Consider the following 16,695-nt stretch of genomic DNA (forward strand, 5'->3'; position numbering starts at 1 on the left):
TGAGAGGTAGGGCAGTCCTTGCTGGTGGCCTGGCCCCAGGCTCTGTGGGGAGGAACCGAGCTACGCTCAGACATTCCAGCTGCTGCTGAAACCCAGCGGCACTTCGTTAAGTCCCGGGCCACACCCTCTCCTTTGAGTGTCAGCCAGCATTACCCTGGCAACCAAATGCCCTTTCTTTATGCTGCCCTCCCCTCGCCCCACACCAGTCAGCTCCATCATCAACACCTCGACTGTGGGCCTCTTTAGGTTCCTTCCTAGTTGCCAGGCTGCTTCCTACTCAGAGGCTGCAGGCTGAGGATGAAAACATCTTCCCATGTCTAACACCCAAGAGGGGGATGGTTTGGAAGGTCCGGAAATTGGAAGTACATTGGGCTGAACTTCTTGGTCAGGGGTTACTATGGTGTAGACACCACAGATCCCTGGGTGTGGGAGAATGCTTCTGTTCTCTCACTGTATAGACATCTGAGGAGCTGGCACGGTCTGCTTGAGAATCCGACCAGCCTGTAGGGTAGTGATGACTCAGGCCGGCAGAGATCAAAATGTCAGTAAGATCAGGCATGGGAGGAATTCCATTTCCACGGGTGCCAAGAAACTCATGTCACGTGGACCCTTGAAAGTGCAGAGGCCCAGCTCCATAGTCATTTCATGGCCAAGATGGACATTGTGCCGAGGACCAGGGCGAAGCTGTAAGACGTGGACGTGTAAAGACCACTTTGTCTCATTTGTTGGTTTTGCCGCATGCAGGAAACTCCCCGCCACCAACAGCAAAACAAAACAAAACAACAGGCAAAAACATTGTGTTCAGTCAAAGTTTACTGTTAGTTCAGCTCAGTCATCACATTGCCCTCATATAGGTTCCAAGTCCCAGGGGGACATAGAGCAGCTTTGCAGAGTGGTTAAAAGCATGCACTCTGGCTCCCACACTTCCCTGCTTTATGGCTTCGGGAAGGTTACTTAAGCTTTCTGAGTTGCCTCATCTGTAAAACGTAGCTATTAACAGTGTCTGTCCCTCGGCTTGTTGGGGGAATTAGACAAGAGAAGCCACGTGACAGTGGTTAGATGGTACCTGGCACATAATAAGCAACGATACATGTTACTTGCTAGCAAAACAACAGCGTCTTCAGCAACAACCAAAAAAAATCACATAAAATGGTAAAACCTCTTAGAGAAAGTTCAAAGATAGCACATGATATTGTGCACAGAAGTTGAAATAGAATGTTATACACATGAAACTTACATAATGTTATAAACCAATGCTATCTCAAAAAAAAATCCCACAGGAAGAAAAAGAACGCATAGTATGAACTTGAAGCATGTTTTCTTGCAACCCTACAATGTCGTCAAGAGAAATCAATTGGGAAAGGATAATATCGGAGGCACGTGTGACTCCATTTCAGTGTTGAAGAACAGTAAAGAGGGCCAGGGAGCACCAGTGTTGCTGAGCACTTCCTGTTGAATACAGTTGATTGAACTGAGTACATTCCCTGTGCTACACAGTAGGTCCTTTTAGTTTATCTATTTTATATGTAGTAGTGTGTGTCTGTTCATCCCGACCCCTAATTTATTGCTCCCCAGTTTTTCCCCTTTGGTAACCATAATTTGTTTTCTGTGCCTGTTGAGTCTATTTTGGTTTGTTAATAGAATTTATATTCTTTTTTTTCATTCCACATATAAGTGACATATGCTATTTATCTTTCTCTGTCTGACTTACTTCACTTAGTATAATAATCTCTGGGTCCATCCATGTTGCAGCAAATGGTGTTATTTCATTGTTTTTTTATGGCTGAGTAGTATTCCATTGTATAAATATATCACATCTTTATCCAGTCATCTGTCGATGGACAATTTAGGTTGTTTCCATGTCTTGGCTATTGTAAATGATGCTGCTGTGAACACTGGGGTGCAGGTGTCTTTTCAAATGCATGTTCCAGACATTGTGCTGAGTGCTTCCAAAAGCACTGTCTCATTTAATCTTCAGGATGGTTGTGTTGGTGAAACTACAGTCTCTCAGCTCAAACCCACCCTTTTGTCCTCTACTTTGTGATGCTGCCGTTGGAACACTGCAGACTTCAGCTCCTTTTGGACAGTCCATTCCATGTTAGGTTTTGTCAATAGGGGCCACTAGAGGGCAGTTGGAAGAAAGTAGGGAGAAAGGACTGGTTCCTTCTGGTTTGCTTGCTGTTCACGTCAGCATCATCCTGCTCCTGGTTCTTCATCGCCGCGGTGGCAGCAGTTCGTTCTAGTCTCTGTCATCTCTGTGCACTTGAAGAACCGGCTTTTTTATGTTCCGAAAAGAAGTTCCAGCACCAGGCAAATGGCCTCTCCTTGAGGAAACCTCCTTTCTGTTTCCTCCTTTTGTTCTCCTAGTGGTGGCTGCTTCCTGCAGTTATCAGCACCTAAGTGTTATCTCAGTGTATCAAATATTTTTGCCCTTTGATCCCTCAGTATCTTTTAACCAAGTCCCTATATTAAATTCTCTCTGTTGAAATCATGACTGGATCTTCACTGACATGCTGTTCAAGTGGCAGAAACAGATGGAGACTTTGAAATCCTTCATTTTATGCCACTAAGATACCAAATTAACGCCAGTAAGACTATCTTAAAATACAGATTCCAAAATGAAAAATGACAGTTCAGAAAGCATAAAGTGCTGTGAAAGTGATGATGGAGTAACAGGGCCAGAGATCTCAGAAATGTGTTTTTTTTCTCACTCTATTTCCATTATCAGTGAACCATGAACCTATATTCACTTTTGTGTATGTCATAAGTTATATGACATAATATTATATTTTGATGCATATATAAGTGATTTTCTTGGATGGTCCTGATTTTAGGTGTTGGTATCTATTCTTTTTCATATAAATTAGGGGAAGACAAATGCATGGCACACATCCGGCTGTTCACCATTTCCACATCCATGCTAGGCATTTATCACACATCTCACCACTCTTTCCAGCCAGATACAGGTCCATCCTCAGGTCACAGGCAGCCACTACACGTGATCAAATTTAGCACTCAGGCGAAAACCTATTTGCCATCCTTGTGCTCAATCTTAGAGTTTATGGAAATTTCTTTACTTTTGGCATCAAAATTCATCTTCCAGATTGTCATTCAGGCCCTAAAGGGTTATAAAATTCTTATGCCAGATGATACGCAACAACTTTTAGTTTGAAGTATGTATGAGTTAAGAGCCAGCTAGGAAAGCAGAGGACATCTTAGATCATTCAATAGCGAAAATTCAAAATGGGGAACCAATTAGAAAGGCTTTGGAGTAACAGAAAGGGCAGGTAAAAAATGTGGGTCAATCCAAAGTTTGGCGACAGCAGAAGCTCCTGCTTTGAGGAGGTAAGATTCTCGAACTGAAACTCAGGAGCTGGAGCCGCCTAAAGGGAGCTAAGAGCATGGTGGGAATGTCCTGGAGTTCTGAGGCCAGATGGGTAGCCAGAATCACAAAGAATATGCTAAAGACGTCATCCAATCAGAGAGAGGAAGAAATACACAAAGAAGATGCTAAAGACATCATCCAATCAGAGAGAGGAAGACATACACCAGCTTCCTCCCGCTCCCGGTCCTCCAGTCTTCTGTAAGTGCCTGCCATTGTCCTGCCGGGCTCGAAGTCTGTTGACGAGGGTGTCTGGAAAATGCAGCTGACAAGGGTCAGCTCTCTGTGACACAGAGTAGAGCCACAGAAGGTTCGGGAGTGGGTCCGAAGACAAAGAGGCAGTTGGTTTTGAGGAGTAAGTGTGTTACCAAATCATACTCAGCAGTCACTAAGACAAGATGGCAGTTAAGGCAAGTCCAACCTCGTCTTATCTACAGGGTGTTAGGTCCTGGGACATCGCAAGGACATGGCAGGAGACGGTTCATGTCTAAGTCAGTAGGTCACAGAACACTGTATAACTCATTGGGCAGTGACAGCCTCAGGGTCACTTGACATTTGGATCCTTCTGAACAAAGGAAGTTGCTCCTAATTATTAAATACAGAGTATGGCTGAGGTTTTCCTACTGGGATGGGTAGTAAGAAATCTATTACATTAATTCGTAGACCAGGTGAACAGACTTCATAAACTCTAAGAAAAGGCAGTTTTGGTGAAGAAGCAAGATAGCAAAATCTGCCCCTCCCTACAGGACTCAATTCAATGACAGCACACCCTGCAAGGTCCTGGCACACAGAGGGCTTTTCCCCTCACTTTGGAATAGTGCAGACGTAAGCCACATCCTGGAGCCCCACACGCATCCAAAGAAATTGTCAGTTACGCTGTATGACGCTGAGGTTTCAACTGACGCTAAGCTGGTTCAGTTGAAGAACAATAAATCAGGAGTTGCTGACAGAAACGGGGTTGGGAGGCAGGAAGTCCTCAAAATCAGGGCTTGGTCCTGGGTCAGCATATCAAGCCGTGCTGTTCTGAAGGGCAGGAGGCTTTTGCGCTCCAAGTGTCCACTCCAGGATCGGGGGTCCTCCACGGATGCATGCAGAACACACAGTACAGGGCAAAAGGACCATTACAGCCCATTATCAGGCTACATCGGACCTACAAAGCTGGGGTCACAGTCCCTTGGCTCCACATTATCCTCATGTGACAAACAAAAAACCAAGACAGACAAACCCCAAGCCAAGCCAAACACACAAGCGAACAAGCTATGCACCAAGTTGTTTTCCTGATGACGGTGGTAGGTCTGCACAGAGGCAGCCACATTTCCTTTGATGGTCTGACATGGGATAACCAGCCAGTGATTTGTAAAAATCTCAGCGGGAGTTTTCTGTTCCCGGGAAGCTCATTCACGGTGGAGGCTGTGTTGTAATGGCTCCAGCCACCAGCCCTTGGTCGAAACGCCGGCACTTCAGCTTTGCTGTGAACTGGGGCGGGTGACCTTAAGCCTCTGAGCCTCTGCTTCCCCTCTCCTCACAGTACCCGGTTCACAGAGTTGCCGTGACGACGGAGGACCAGCCCGCAGTTCAAAGCTAGTGTGCGGCGTCCAGCACACCTCAAGCGCGGGATGCGCACATTCACGTCCGGGAAGTTCCAGAGGCAAAGGGACAGAAAAACAAAATGATTAGAAGAAACCTTCCCTTCTAATTTTTCTTCTTTGTCCCAAACTGTCTTCTCTCTTCTCTTTCTTTATCCGCCTGGCCCTGGAACAACTGTCCCCCCTCCCAGGGTTCCCACTAAGTTCCTGAGGTTCAGTCTCCCAGAGCCATTGGGATGAAGTGCCCGCCCTTCTTTCTGTTCTCCTGTTAGAGCTGAGACTCACCTCCGTGGCGAGAGGGACGCTGTGTGTATGTAGCGCAGCCTGGGTAAAATTTCCTCTCTTGTTCGTGGTGAATTCCCGCCCAGGGAACTACTTAGGTGTTCCATCACTGGGGGATGGACTGGACACCACTGGCCCCAACTCAGGTCCCTTTTACTTAGCAGACCGACCCTCTTCATGGCTTAAAACAATAACCATTTTATTAGGCTGCGTAATTTTCAGGGTGAGGGATTTAGGCGGCACTTGGCAGGCTGACTCTTCTCTTCCAGGTGACATTAATGGAGGCTGCTGGGTCGTACACAGCTGGCAGAGGGACTGGTCTTGAGGGTCCGAGACAGCTTCATTCATGTGTCGGGTGCCTTAGCAGGGATGTCCAGAAGGTGGGCTCAGCTGGGGCGGTGGCCCTGAGGCTTACACGTGACCCCCCCAGCATGGTGAGCCCCGTATGTTGGCCTCAGATTTCTGCTCCAAAAGCAAAAGTTACAGAGAAAAAGACAGAAGCCTCAAGGCCTTTTCTTGACTCAGGCTTGGAAGTAACATAGCTTTACTTCTATTAGAATCTACTGGTCAGAACAGTCATAAACCTGCTCAGATTCAAGGGGAGAGGCAGCAGAACACACATCTAGACGGGAGGAGGGTGGGAGAATTTATGAGCATCTTTTAAAACCGCCAGTCTTCATCTTCTTTAAATAGTTCCTGTTTGCACAAAGACCAGGATTCTTGCTGTCACTTTTCAAGAGAGCCGCCTGGTGCCCAGGCACTTAATATCTGGTTACTGAAGAATTTAAAGGGAATCACATGCGTTGGTGGCAGCACAGATCACATCTATTGAAAGTCACACAGTAGAGAAGGCGACGAAAGATGGAGTGTGGAGCTACTCACCATGAAACCGTACATAATAGCCAGCCCCTCCCAGATGCCTCTACAGAAGGCAAGATAAGAACGTGTCAGGCCAGGCCTTTTGCAACATTATTCTTAGATGCCCAGCGTGTAGATTTCAGCAACTCCCACAGCATCCTGTATGCCTCTGTCCTCTGTCGTGGTTCTCCTCACCCTTGTAATGATGGGTTCAAAGTCTAACTTTCCCCATAAAATGCCACCCTCCGCGATGGAGAACAAACTTATCGCCAGCATACCCTCTGCACCAGGCCTGGTGTCAAATGCAGCAGACGTGCAGTGAATACATTCCGTTGGCTAATTATTTGGAGATGATGGCAGAAAAAAAAGATGAGACTCTCTAGTTACATAGCAAGCAGCTTGTAATTTGCTGTGAAGTATTTAACTCTTTTTTTTGACTTAGGACATCAAGGCCTATGGATGCAGAATCTAAAGTATAACGTTTAGAGTTCTGACAATTCCCCGTGGGTCCAGTCAGACCAGGCCGATGATTAAAGGACACAGGTAACATCCACACACCCGACACTTACTAACGGCTTTGTTTATTACTCAGTTGATTATTCCATTTTTTATAATCATACAGTGATTCCCTTTTAAACAAGACTGTTATACCCGAAGTTGGTCACACACTGTCCTCTCTCTTCCTTCTATAGTAGTAAAGGGGTTTTTTTTCACACTCAGTTTTTTAATAGAACATTTCCAAATATCAAGAAATGTGATTAACTAAAAGTAATGAACGGACCAAACTCCATGAGAAACGAACACACGCTCAGTGAAAGGTCCAGCGCGGTCACAGCGGGTCACGCACATTCAGGAGGGAGCACCAGCGGTCTCCCGGGGGCCCAGCACTGGGAGAGGGCTGGTGCGTGTAAGACCTGTTTGGCAGCTTGGAAAGTTGAGGTTTAATACTGGTCTTGTCAATCACCCTTTCTAACTAGAAAGGGTTCCTCCAATCAAACTGCGGGCAGTGTCCTCAGGGTGTGGTGAAGTGTGTCTCCCCAGGGCAAACATCCTCCAGGGAAACCCTCAGAGGGTCCCAACACTCTTTCCTGCTCCATTCAGGTTGGTCTCACTTTAAACTTGAAAGTAGATGGGGTTGTGTGTACAGTGTGTATGTGTGTGTATAGAGTGTGTGTGTCGTTTGTGTATACAATGTGTGAGTCTGTCGTGTTTGTATAGTGTGTGTGTATACTCTGTGCAGTGGGTGTGTATACACCTTGTATATAGAATGTGTGCAGTGTATGCATTGTCTGTATAGTGTGTTGTCCATGTGTAGCGTGTGGTGTGTGTGTATAGGTGTGTGGACTGTGTATATGTGTTGTGTGTACATCTGTGGCTGTGTGTGGTGTGTGTATACTGTGTGCATGTGTGTACGGTGTGTACACTGTGTGGGCCTACAGTTTGTGTTTGTGTCATGTGTAAATAGTGTAATCTGTAGTGTGTGTGTAGTGTGGACGCATGTGTGTATAGTGTGTGTGTATGCTGTGTAGTGTGTGTGTAGTCTGGATGCGTGTGTGCATAGTGTGTGTGTGCGTACACTGTAGTGTGTGTGTAGTGTGCATGTGACTGTGTGCGGTATGTGTGTATGCTGTGTGGTGTGGGTGGTGTGGACGCGTATGCGCACATGCAGTGTGTGTGTGGAGGGCAGAGGGGACACTGGAGGAGGAGGGGAGTCACGGGAAGGAAGAGGCTGAGCAGGAAGGGTCACAGGAGAAGCAGAAGGAGATGAGGTGGCTGAGAGGAGGTGGAGGGACCTGGGAGAGTTGTGGGGGAGGCAGAAGGAGGGAGGGAAAGCCAGGGCCTCCTTTATTGGATAACACAGAGGGAGGGGACAGGGCAGGGGGTCCCTGACCTGGGTGTCCTCAGACTCCTCCACGTTTTCTGTGGGGACATAAATAAGGGACAGCGAAGCAGCAGCAGCAGCCAAACCAGCTCCTCGCAGGCTCCGCCCCATTGGTTGGGACCCTTCCTCTCTGGTCATGGTCAAGATCAGACACTTGCCCTTTGAGGCAGTTTACCTGAGGCCTTGTGTTGACCACAGGTGGTCTCGGAGTTTTCTGGGAACTTTTCCCTGGAACTGGGGGGACCTCTGGGGGGTACATACCAGAATGCGATAAAAACTTCTCCGTCTTTCTGCGGAAAGACGCAGGGAGGGGTGTGAGATCAGCCTGTGCTTCGCTCGCGGGCACCGCGGGGAAGGCCCCAGACCCCCTGGTCCCTAAGGGCGCTGTCGCTGCAGAGCTGGGGTGCCCGGTGGGCGTGTCTACCCCGCGGAGGCCGGGGCAAGGAGGAGCTGCGTGTCCCGGCAATGCTGAAAGCAGTGCTGAGGGTGGCGAGGGGTTAAAATCCCGTGCTTGGGGTGGGGGTGGGGGAATCCGACAGCCTGATTTCATATGGTAGCTCAGGGGGGTAAGAAATGAGAGTGGGGGAGGGGACGCAAGTTGCATAACCTCTCTCTGCCTCAGTTTCCTTATCCCTGAAATGGAGCCAAGAAGAGCACCTCCCTGGAAGGGGCAGGGGTGGCACTGCGAGAATTCAGCGATACCTAGAGCGCTCAGAGCGCACCTGGCACCCAGGAAGTACTCAGTAAACGAGTTCTGTCATTACTACTGTTTAGGAAAAAATCGGTATGGCTCAATGACTGGCCCTACAGATTCTGCATCTCCTTCCTGACCCTTCTGTCGTGTTCCCAAACGAGGAGCCCTGGTCAAAGGCAGAGGGGCTGACAGCGAGCGTTCAGGCCGCGGGGGTGTTTAGGGGCGGTTAGGGCCGTCACGGGTCCGCAGGGCCGCACAGAGCCGTTTCTGAAGGGCAGGGTTTCCTGCCAGCTGGGCCCCCACTCACGCCCATGCTGTTGCTCGGGGAGTGGGGCAGACACAACGGCCGGGCCCTTACCTGCGGTCACCGAGCTCGCCTGCCCAGGCTCTCCGCCGCTCCCAGCAACCAGATGGGAGGCGAGATGAATGATCTGCCAAACCAGCAACATAATTAAGCAAATTCGGCAAGGGGCAAACGGACAGGGCTTTTTTCTGGTCGGCAGTAACTTCAGCTCACCAGAACGCTGAGGTGGAGGTGCCAAGCCCTCCTGACCAGAGCAGGCATCAGCCAAGACTCATCGGTCCAGGGGAAGCGGTGTGATGTGCACTGGGGGTCTGCAGAAGTTCACCCTGGAGGCACAGGAGTTTTTTTTTTTTTTTTTTAAACAATAAACTACACTTCTTTCCTAGAATGTGGGCTGCCAGTTAGACTCCCAGGTCGAGGTCTCTGCGGGTGCATCTGACAGGTAGCATTTTGTTGCCTCTTAAAGATCAGAATGTTCAGAGGAGAGGTCGGCGATCTTGCCCAGGGAGACTGAGTTGCAGGACCTCGAACTTCAGGGGGCCTGCTGGGGTGCGTAACGGGGCTGGTTCTCCTCTGGGGTGTGAAGACAGCAGTCAGAGGCCTTGGGGAGACACCACGGGACCCACCCAGGAGCCGCCTTCCTGATTTTCTTGTCGTTCTCTGTGGGCAGAGCCGGGGCTCCCGGTGTGAGCTGCTCCCGCAGGAGGAAGCCGGAGGCGGGGCCCGAGGCCGCCCCGCAGCTTCCTAGCCGCGTCTGTGCCCCGCCATAGGCGTAGGCGACGCGGGAATTCCGTGAGCCCAGGCGCACCCGCCCTTTTCGGGGACGCATGACAGAACTCTTGAGCGTCTTGATGAACCTCTCGGACGAGAATGAACGAAACAAATTAACCAAAAAATAAACAAGCCCGAAAATACCCCCCTAAAGAGAAACGCGGGAAGCCCTGGCTAGCAGGCTCACTGACCACGCAGCTGAGGGCGTCCTACCGAAGAAGGTCTGCAGGGAGCAAGGGTCACGTCCTCCCTGCTCGAGATGTTGCCTGCGGAGGTTTAAATGTTCCATTAAAAAATATTAAAAAGCCACACACCGACCCAGGCGCGCTGGCTCCCTTCCTCGCTCCGGCTTCCTCCGGGCAGCTGCGCTCCGGCCGCGCCGCGGCGCTAGGTGTCTTTGCTGTCCCCGTAATCGTTGTAGGGGACACTCAGGGTCTGCTCCTCGCACGTCTTCCTGAGGTCCCGGCTGAGCTCTGACCAGTCAAGCCCGTAGGGCTTGATCTCACTGTAGCGGCAGCCCAGGTACCTGAGGGAGCTGCGTCGCAGGCTGATCCTGGGCTCCTGCAGGAGTCCGTTGCACCAGCTGCTGAGATCCCCGAGCTGCGAAAGGATGAGGCCGGCCTTCCTGTGGGGCAAGCACGGAGGACGCTTAGGTTACACAGAGCAGAAGGCAGGAAGGGTCCACAGCGTGAGACTCTCAGCCTCAAGAGGGCCGAGCCGGGTCTGTTTTGCTTCCTGTCCCAGAGTTGGCAGTTAGATCAGGAGGCCCTCTATAAATATATGTCAAGCCAATGAACGAATGAATGAATGAAATAATTAATCAGGATGGATGAGCAAAGCGGGGCATCAAAGCAAAACAGAGAAGCAAAACGCACTGTGGACAAATAAAGAAGAGAAAACGACTCATATTTTAGTGGGAATTAATGCCCTTTTAAAATCATAGTTGTCAGTTTCCAAAGACAAATCAATTCACTTTAAAGCCAGTAATTTATCACCATTAAATGACAAATAATATGTTTGACTGGCTATTTCCCTTTTCAAGGCTATTTCTGAACTGAGTAGAAGCAGCCGATAAATTGCAGTTCAGGGGATCTCAGATGTAACTAATTATGCCTGTCTGGAGGTGATTATACTGTAATAAGGGCAGAAATGCCCTCAGTGCACACTGACCCAGGGTCATTCTTTGGGAAAATGCAGACTCGCAGTGGCACACATCACCTAATTAACCTGCAGGTGAGCTCACGCTCTGTTCTGCTGTCTCCTCTGGAAAGTCAGGAGGCCAGGGCCATCGAGCCCTCATCCAGGAGGTGATGACAGGGAGCCTGAGCTGTTGCAGATCCGAGAGCAAAAGCGGCCAAGGTGGGCAAGGTCTCCCCGAGTTCACACTCACTGGAAAGGAGTGATCCCACGGGGCCAAGAATAAAGTGTGAGACCCCTGGGTACAGCCTGGGGAAGCGGGCTGGGCTGTCACCACCATCTGGCTCACTGGGGTTCGGACTTCTTCTTGGCATCTACTTCTGTTAACAGGAGCGGGGACCACCGGATGGCCAGTTCTCAGCCCTTATGGCTTTGACTCTGAACACTTAGGATAAGTGGGGGGAAAGGTGTCCCTCACTCAGCTGTGTTGTTCCTTCTTCAAAAAACCTAAGTGATCAGAAACCCATGAAGGGATAGTCTCTTGTTCCAACAAGCCCAGGTGAGGCTGTGAAATCTCTTCTGGAAAGCTCCGTGAGCAGCATCCCTTGCAGTATTTATCGACTGCGAGGCCAACTTTACAGGTGCGGAAGCAGCTCTTTTCTAGTTCAATCAGCAATTCTTTCCAGAAACTGGAAGTTTCTGCCCCGCGTTTACAATGAGCTTTCAAGAACAATAAGCAGATTCATTTCATTCATTTTCTTCCAGCCAGGCGAGAAGCATCACAAGGGCTGAGCTCACCGCATTCTTAGGAGGGCAAGCGAGAGACGGGCAGAGGTGGCGCTGGAGGCAAGGTGTTGCGCTGCAGCAGCAAAATTCAGGGGCCCCGAGGGTGTGAGGTCATCAGAGGGCTGGTCACATTCTCTCCAACGTCAGTGGTGGGTCAGAGAAAATCAAACACACACTCTGCCAGCTAAACAGCTTCCGCATTGTCTCTCCCCTGCCCGTCAGCCTCTGCCATTTGGCCAAGCCAGCTTTCCAAAAATGGTCATCCACAGGGACTTTGGTGGCCCTCCTCTTAATCTGTCCTGCCGCGTGTCATTAGTTACTGACACATTCTTGGGAGGTGGAGGAAGGGGAGAGAAGGAAGAGTGAAGGGCCGTGTCTGCATCACCTTGAAGAAATGGATAAAGGTGCACCTTCGCCATACTTTCAAACAAATGGGTTTAACTAGTAGGTAGGGTTTTTGTGGCTATTTTCATTGCTCACTTTCTAAAAAACTAATAATGAATTTAGACCTGCCCTTGACCATCTCAGAACCTGTGGTCTTCTTGTTTCTTAAGAGCAGTGCAACCAACAGGGTCCTCAAAGTATTTCAACCCTCAACTCCATCTGGAAGCCTCCATGAATGCTAGTGGAACTGGGTTTAACTGAACCGAGGGGATCCTTTCTGCTTCCTTACAGGACACATGCACACACCCCACTGACTTTCCTGTTCAGTCTCACGGCTCACCCCAAAGTGGGCTGCTGTATCTCAAGGCAGGGGACTGGTTGTTTCCTGTGGTTCTCCCCGAGGTCCACGACACTGAAAAGTGAAACTTTATTTTCCACAAGCTAATGAAACTACAAATTCTGCACACCCCCCACCCCCAATATATAGTCTTGACAAACCAGTATTATACATGAAAGAGTCTCCTGGGAAGAGAGTTTTGAGAAGAGATCACCAAGCCAGCAGCAGGCCTCACTTCACAGTGAGATCCACATGTTCCCTCACTCCCCCTTTTCATTAACCAGCTGCCTTTCTGACTCTTGAGTTACAAGAGGGAAATTTTTAAAGCGATCCAGATTCCCTTGGAAATCAACACGATATCGGCAATGTTGGTGCTATTCCAATTGTGACATTCATGCACTTTGACAGAGAACTGTATATATGGCCTCAACTAATGTCAGAAGGAAGGAGGGAGGGAGGGGGAGGGGAGCAGGCAGACAGAGGGACTTGGGAGGAGAGGTGGGGAGAGGGGATATTAGGCAGGAGTAATAGTGAGGGCAGGAGTGATGATAAGATTTGGAGCAGGGAGGATATTTGTTCATATACACCTACTTTCTAACCCAGGGTTTCCTTTTTACCAAAATTGAGACAGAACAAATGAAAAGTCCCGTATCTGTTTCTCTCTGTGTCCTTCCACAGCCATAGGATCTGTTGGCCTACCAACCTTTATAGGAAATAATTTATGGAATGCCTATAGATTCTTCAGGACCTTACACATAAAATCATTTTATTTCAGGAAGATAATCCTAAATTCTCTCCTTTCTTCAAAAGTAAGAAAGGCAGGACTTGACTACTTAAATATAGCTTATCCATAACTAATCTGCATGAACTGAGCCATCTTAAAACACAGGACTTTCTTCTCCAAGCACGTAAGTGCACCTAGGCTGTCTGCAAATTCACGGATGCAGAATTGTAGTGGGAGAGGAACAGAATTTCAAAGAGCTGAGGTCTTTAAAAGAGACAAGTTTATCGATTACCTGGGGCCTAATTCATCCTCGCACCGCCAGGTGAATTCTCCAAAACTCTCATAGTGTTGATTATAGTGGTAGAGGACCCGATGCAGCGTCGGGGAGCCCAGGTCCAGAAGGGTGTTGTAGGCGGTCTGCTGTTCCTTCCCGCTGGTATAGCCATTGAAGAGGTTGTAGATCTTGTCTGCGATTTCTGAGGAGAAAAGGAAAATAAGTAAGGTTATATATGTATATATCAATAATTATAAATATAGACACATATGTGTGTATATGCATGTATATGTGTGTATTTATATACATCCATATGAGTGTGTGTGCGGGTATGTGGAATTATTTAAAGAATTCTGGACCTACCTAGAGCCTGGAGAAAGTGGTTTGAGTAATTCATTTTATTCCTGCCCCATCAGGTTTCAGTTTTCTCTTCTATATAATGAAAGCCTTCAAAGAGAATCTCTCTAAGGCCAATTTCAGGGACAATATTCTTTGTCTTTACCCATGTTTCCTAAAAATACAGAGCCGCAGGCAAAAGCTCATAGATTGATACTTTATTGGAAAATGCAGTCCCAGGGAAGTAGGAAGAGGATGGAGAGAAATGAGGCAAGAAAGGAGGCAGAGCACATACAAGAAAGTGCACTAAGGAGCCGATGGCTATGTTTTGCAGGAGAGGATGCACGAAACTACTGGATCCCCAGGGGTCCATCCGGGGGGGGGAATGGAAGAAGACTCTGTCACCTGCTCCCATGCAGGACTGCTCCATGGGGACTCTTCACGTTTGCCCCCATGAGGCATTAAAGCCCCTGCACTCCTAGATACAAAGTGGGTCCTGCAAAAGCAGTGGGGAAGCCCTGGACGTGAGGGAACAGCATTTGGCTCAGGGACGAAGTGAGGCACTGCCTTGAGCAACGTGAAGACCAGGAGCGGCCTCAGTGCCAAAGGCAACCTGGTCCCTTGTCAGCAGGGACGCAGGTCCTTTGCTAGGGCCACCCAGACAGGTATGAAGTGGCAGGTCTGTGGTTGTTAGAGCAGGCAGAGAGCTGGACATGAGCAGAGAAAGTGGGGCATGAGCCAAACGGCAGGAAACCATACGTCTTGTGAACAACGGGGGTCCTTGGGCAGACAAAGAAAAGCAGGGACCTCCGGATTGATAAGAAACCACACATTTTGGAATAAATGTCCTGGAGGCAGACAAAGGAAGGTGGGAAAAGTCAGGAATCTCTGGCATCAGAATGTAACCTTTTTCTCATTACGCCCTCACTGCAATAAAATGAGCCTTGCAGATAAGAAGTGCCATCATGCAGTGACGCCGTAACACTTCTGATCAAGATTAAATAAGGACAAAAATCCCTCCTCCCCTTGGGAAGGTGGCCCTGGGATGAAATCAAGGACTATGACCCCAAACCCCTCCCTCTTCAATGAGCATTCCACCCATTCGTTCTTATATGACCCCATATTAGCCAGCTTGCCAAAGAAACTCAGTGACGCTACAGTCCGCCGCTCTCCCCTTGAGAGCGTACTATTGCTTAATAAATCCCCACTCTACGTGTTTGACCTCCATCTCTCGTCTCTGAATTCTTTCTGTGATGGGACAAGGACCTGCTCTCCAGGAACATGGCAACATAGACATTCAATCCAGTGCAGGTCCAAGTGAGTCACCTTTTGGTTTAATTTCTCTCTCTTGTATTTCTGCCTCCAAGACGTTGCCAGGACTGAACTTGGTGAATGTGGCAAAGTGGTGATGAATTGGTGTGGCCTTGGCATTTTCCCCTATTGAGCTCTCACCACCTTATCCGTAAATGTCTTCTCATCAAACCTGTCAGCAAGGAGAACTGACCACATTTCCTTCCTAAGCAGCTGGGAACTGGAGAGCCGTGCTTTGTCTCAGATCCAGTGTTAACTCTGGGGCTGAAGAAACTGAAGTCTACTGGCTTCTAAGCCAGACTTTGCCCACTTGGACCCGCTGTTAGCCTAAAGGCGCTGATTCCTTGTCACCATTCCAAGTGAACTCAAGGCTGCTGGTAATGACACATCATTGCAGCAGTTTCCTGGGTTGGAGTGAATAAAATTTCTACCTCCACTCTGCCCAAACATTGTGATAATTCCCTTCTTTTTCTGTCTTGCCCGTTGCCCACGAGGACAGGAGCCAGATCTTACTTCCTCAGTGTCCTGAGTGGTGAGCACAGAGCCAATATAGTTGATCAAAAATTGTTGGCTTAATGAGTGAAATTCATGACTTTGGGAGTCATTTGAGTCTTCCTTGGGTGAGGGTTTCCAGTGATCTATCTTCAGATCAGGTTATACCGACCTGTTAGCAATTAAACTCTTGTAGTCAGCATCTTTAGCTGCATGAAAAATGATTTCAGTCCAGAAATCCATTTAGACTTTCAGGATGTTAGAATTCTCAGGTTATTAAAGCAGGGTCAAGAGATAAAGTGGACAGTGATTCGGAATATAAAGATCTTTGGTATCTCCAGTTATTTATCAGCAGGCTGTTGATTGCCAGGAACTTTACATACGTGCATTCACATCCTCACATCACCACTGCACAATGGGTGTGGACGTCCTTGTCCCACAAACGGGGACTTTCACGAGAGGCCAGGTTACCCGTCCAAGGTCAGAGAGTCGTTGCAGGCTGGAGTCAAGATTTAAAACTATATCCACCTTCATTGCTCTTTTGCATCGATGCTCAGGGGATGGTAGTGTTTAACCAATTTGAGATACAGGAGGCAGAGTCTTGGGGGATGTGATTCTGGTGACTATTTCCAGGGGAGGACATGGCCCTGGCTGGTCCACAGATGCCAAGTAAGGGAGAGGCCTTGTAGGTATGCCCAGTGTCTGTCTCTTCTGGACTTGAGATGGAAAGAAGCAGAAGGACTGTTCTAAGAGCTGTGCTGTGGTCAGCGGGAGGTAGGGACTGTGTACTAAGAGGAGAATGACCCACGGAGGAAAAGTGTGGGTCATGAGACTGGAGCCCAGATGGGGAGGTTTGGGGCTCCTTCTCCCACCCTCTGATGGATGTCCATCTGTTCTTATTTCTGGTGATGGGAAATAGGTTCCCAGGCCTCAGGCCCCGGTTGTGACAGTCCGCTGAGGAACAGTGATGACTGGGAAGGCATTTTCTGGCATATTTGCTGCTCTCATAAGGCAGCAGTAATGTCCAGCAAGAGAAGGCTGGTGCTTCCCATTAGCAGCAGCCTTTGTGCCTGGGACCAGGTGGGATAGGCCCAGGTTCCACTGTAAATCTCCTAAAACCAAGATAATCTAACTCCAGGGTGTGCTTGGAAAGCC

At 48.8% G+C, this 16,695-nt stretch overlaps 1 protein-coding gene across 1 annotated transcript in view; it reads right to left on the reverse strand.

Annotated features, from left to right (window-relative positions):
- Nucleotides 1–795: 795 nt before the first annotated feature.
- The window catches only part of ASTN1 (astrotactin 1), a 300,205-nt gene continuing 284,305 nt past the window's right edge, over nucleotides 796–16,695 (reverse strand). The window contains exons 22-23 of the mRNA XM_010954895.3: nucleotides 13,420–13,603; nucleotides 796–10,384 (exon numbers count right to left, since the gene is read on the reverse strand). Of these exons, the coding sequence (XP_010953197.2) occupies nucleotides 10,147–10,384; nucleotides 13,420–13,603 (422 nt within the window). The 3' untranslated portion in view covers nucleotides 796–10,146. The remainder of the gene's footprint in view (nucleotides 10,385–13,419; nucleotides 13,604–16,695) is intronic.

This window comes from Camelus bactrianus, chromosome 21, assembly GCF_048773025.1.
Source record: "Camelus bactrianus isolate YW-2024 breed Bactrian camel chromosome 21, ASM4877302v1, whole genome shotgun sequence".
Classification (NCBI taxonomy): domain Eukaryota; kingdom Metazoa; phylum Chordata; class Mammalia; order Artiodactyla; family Camelidae; genus Camelus; species Camelus bactrianus.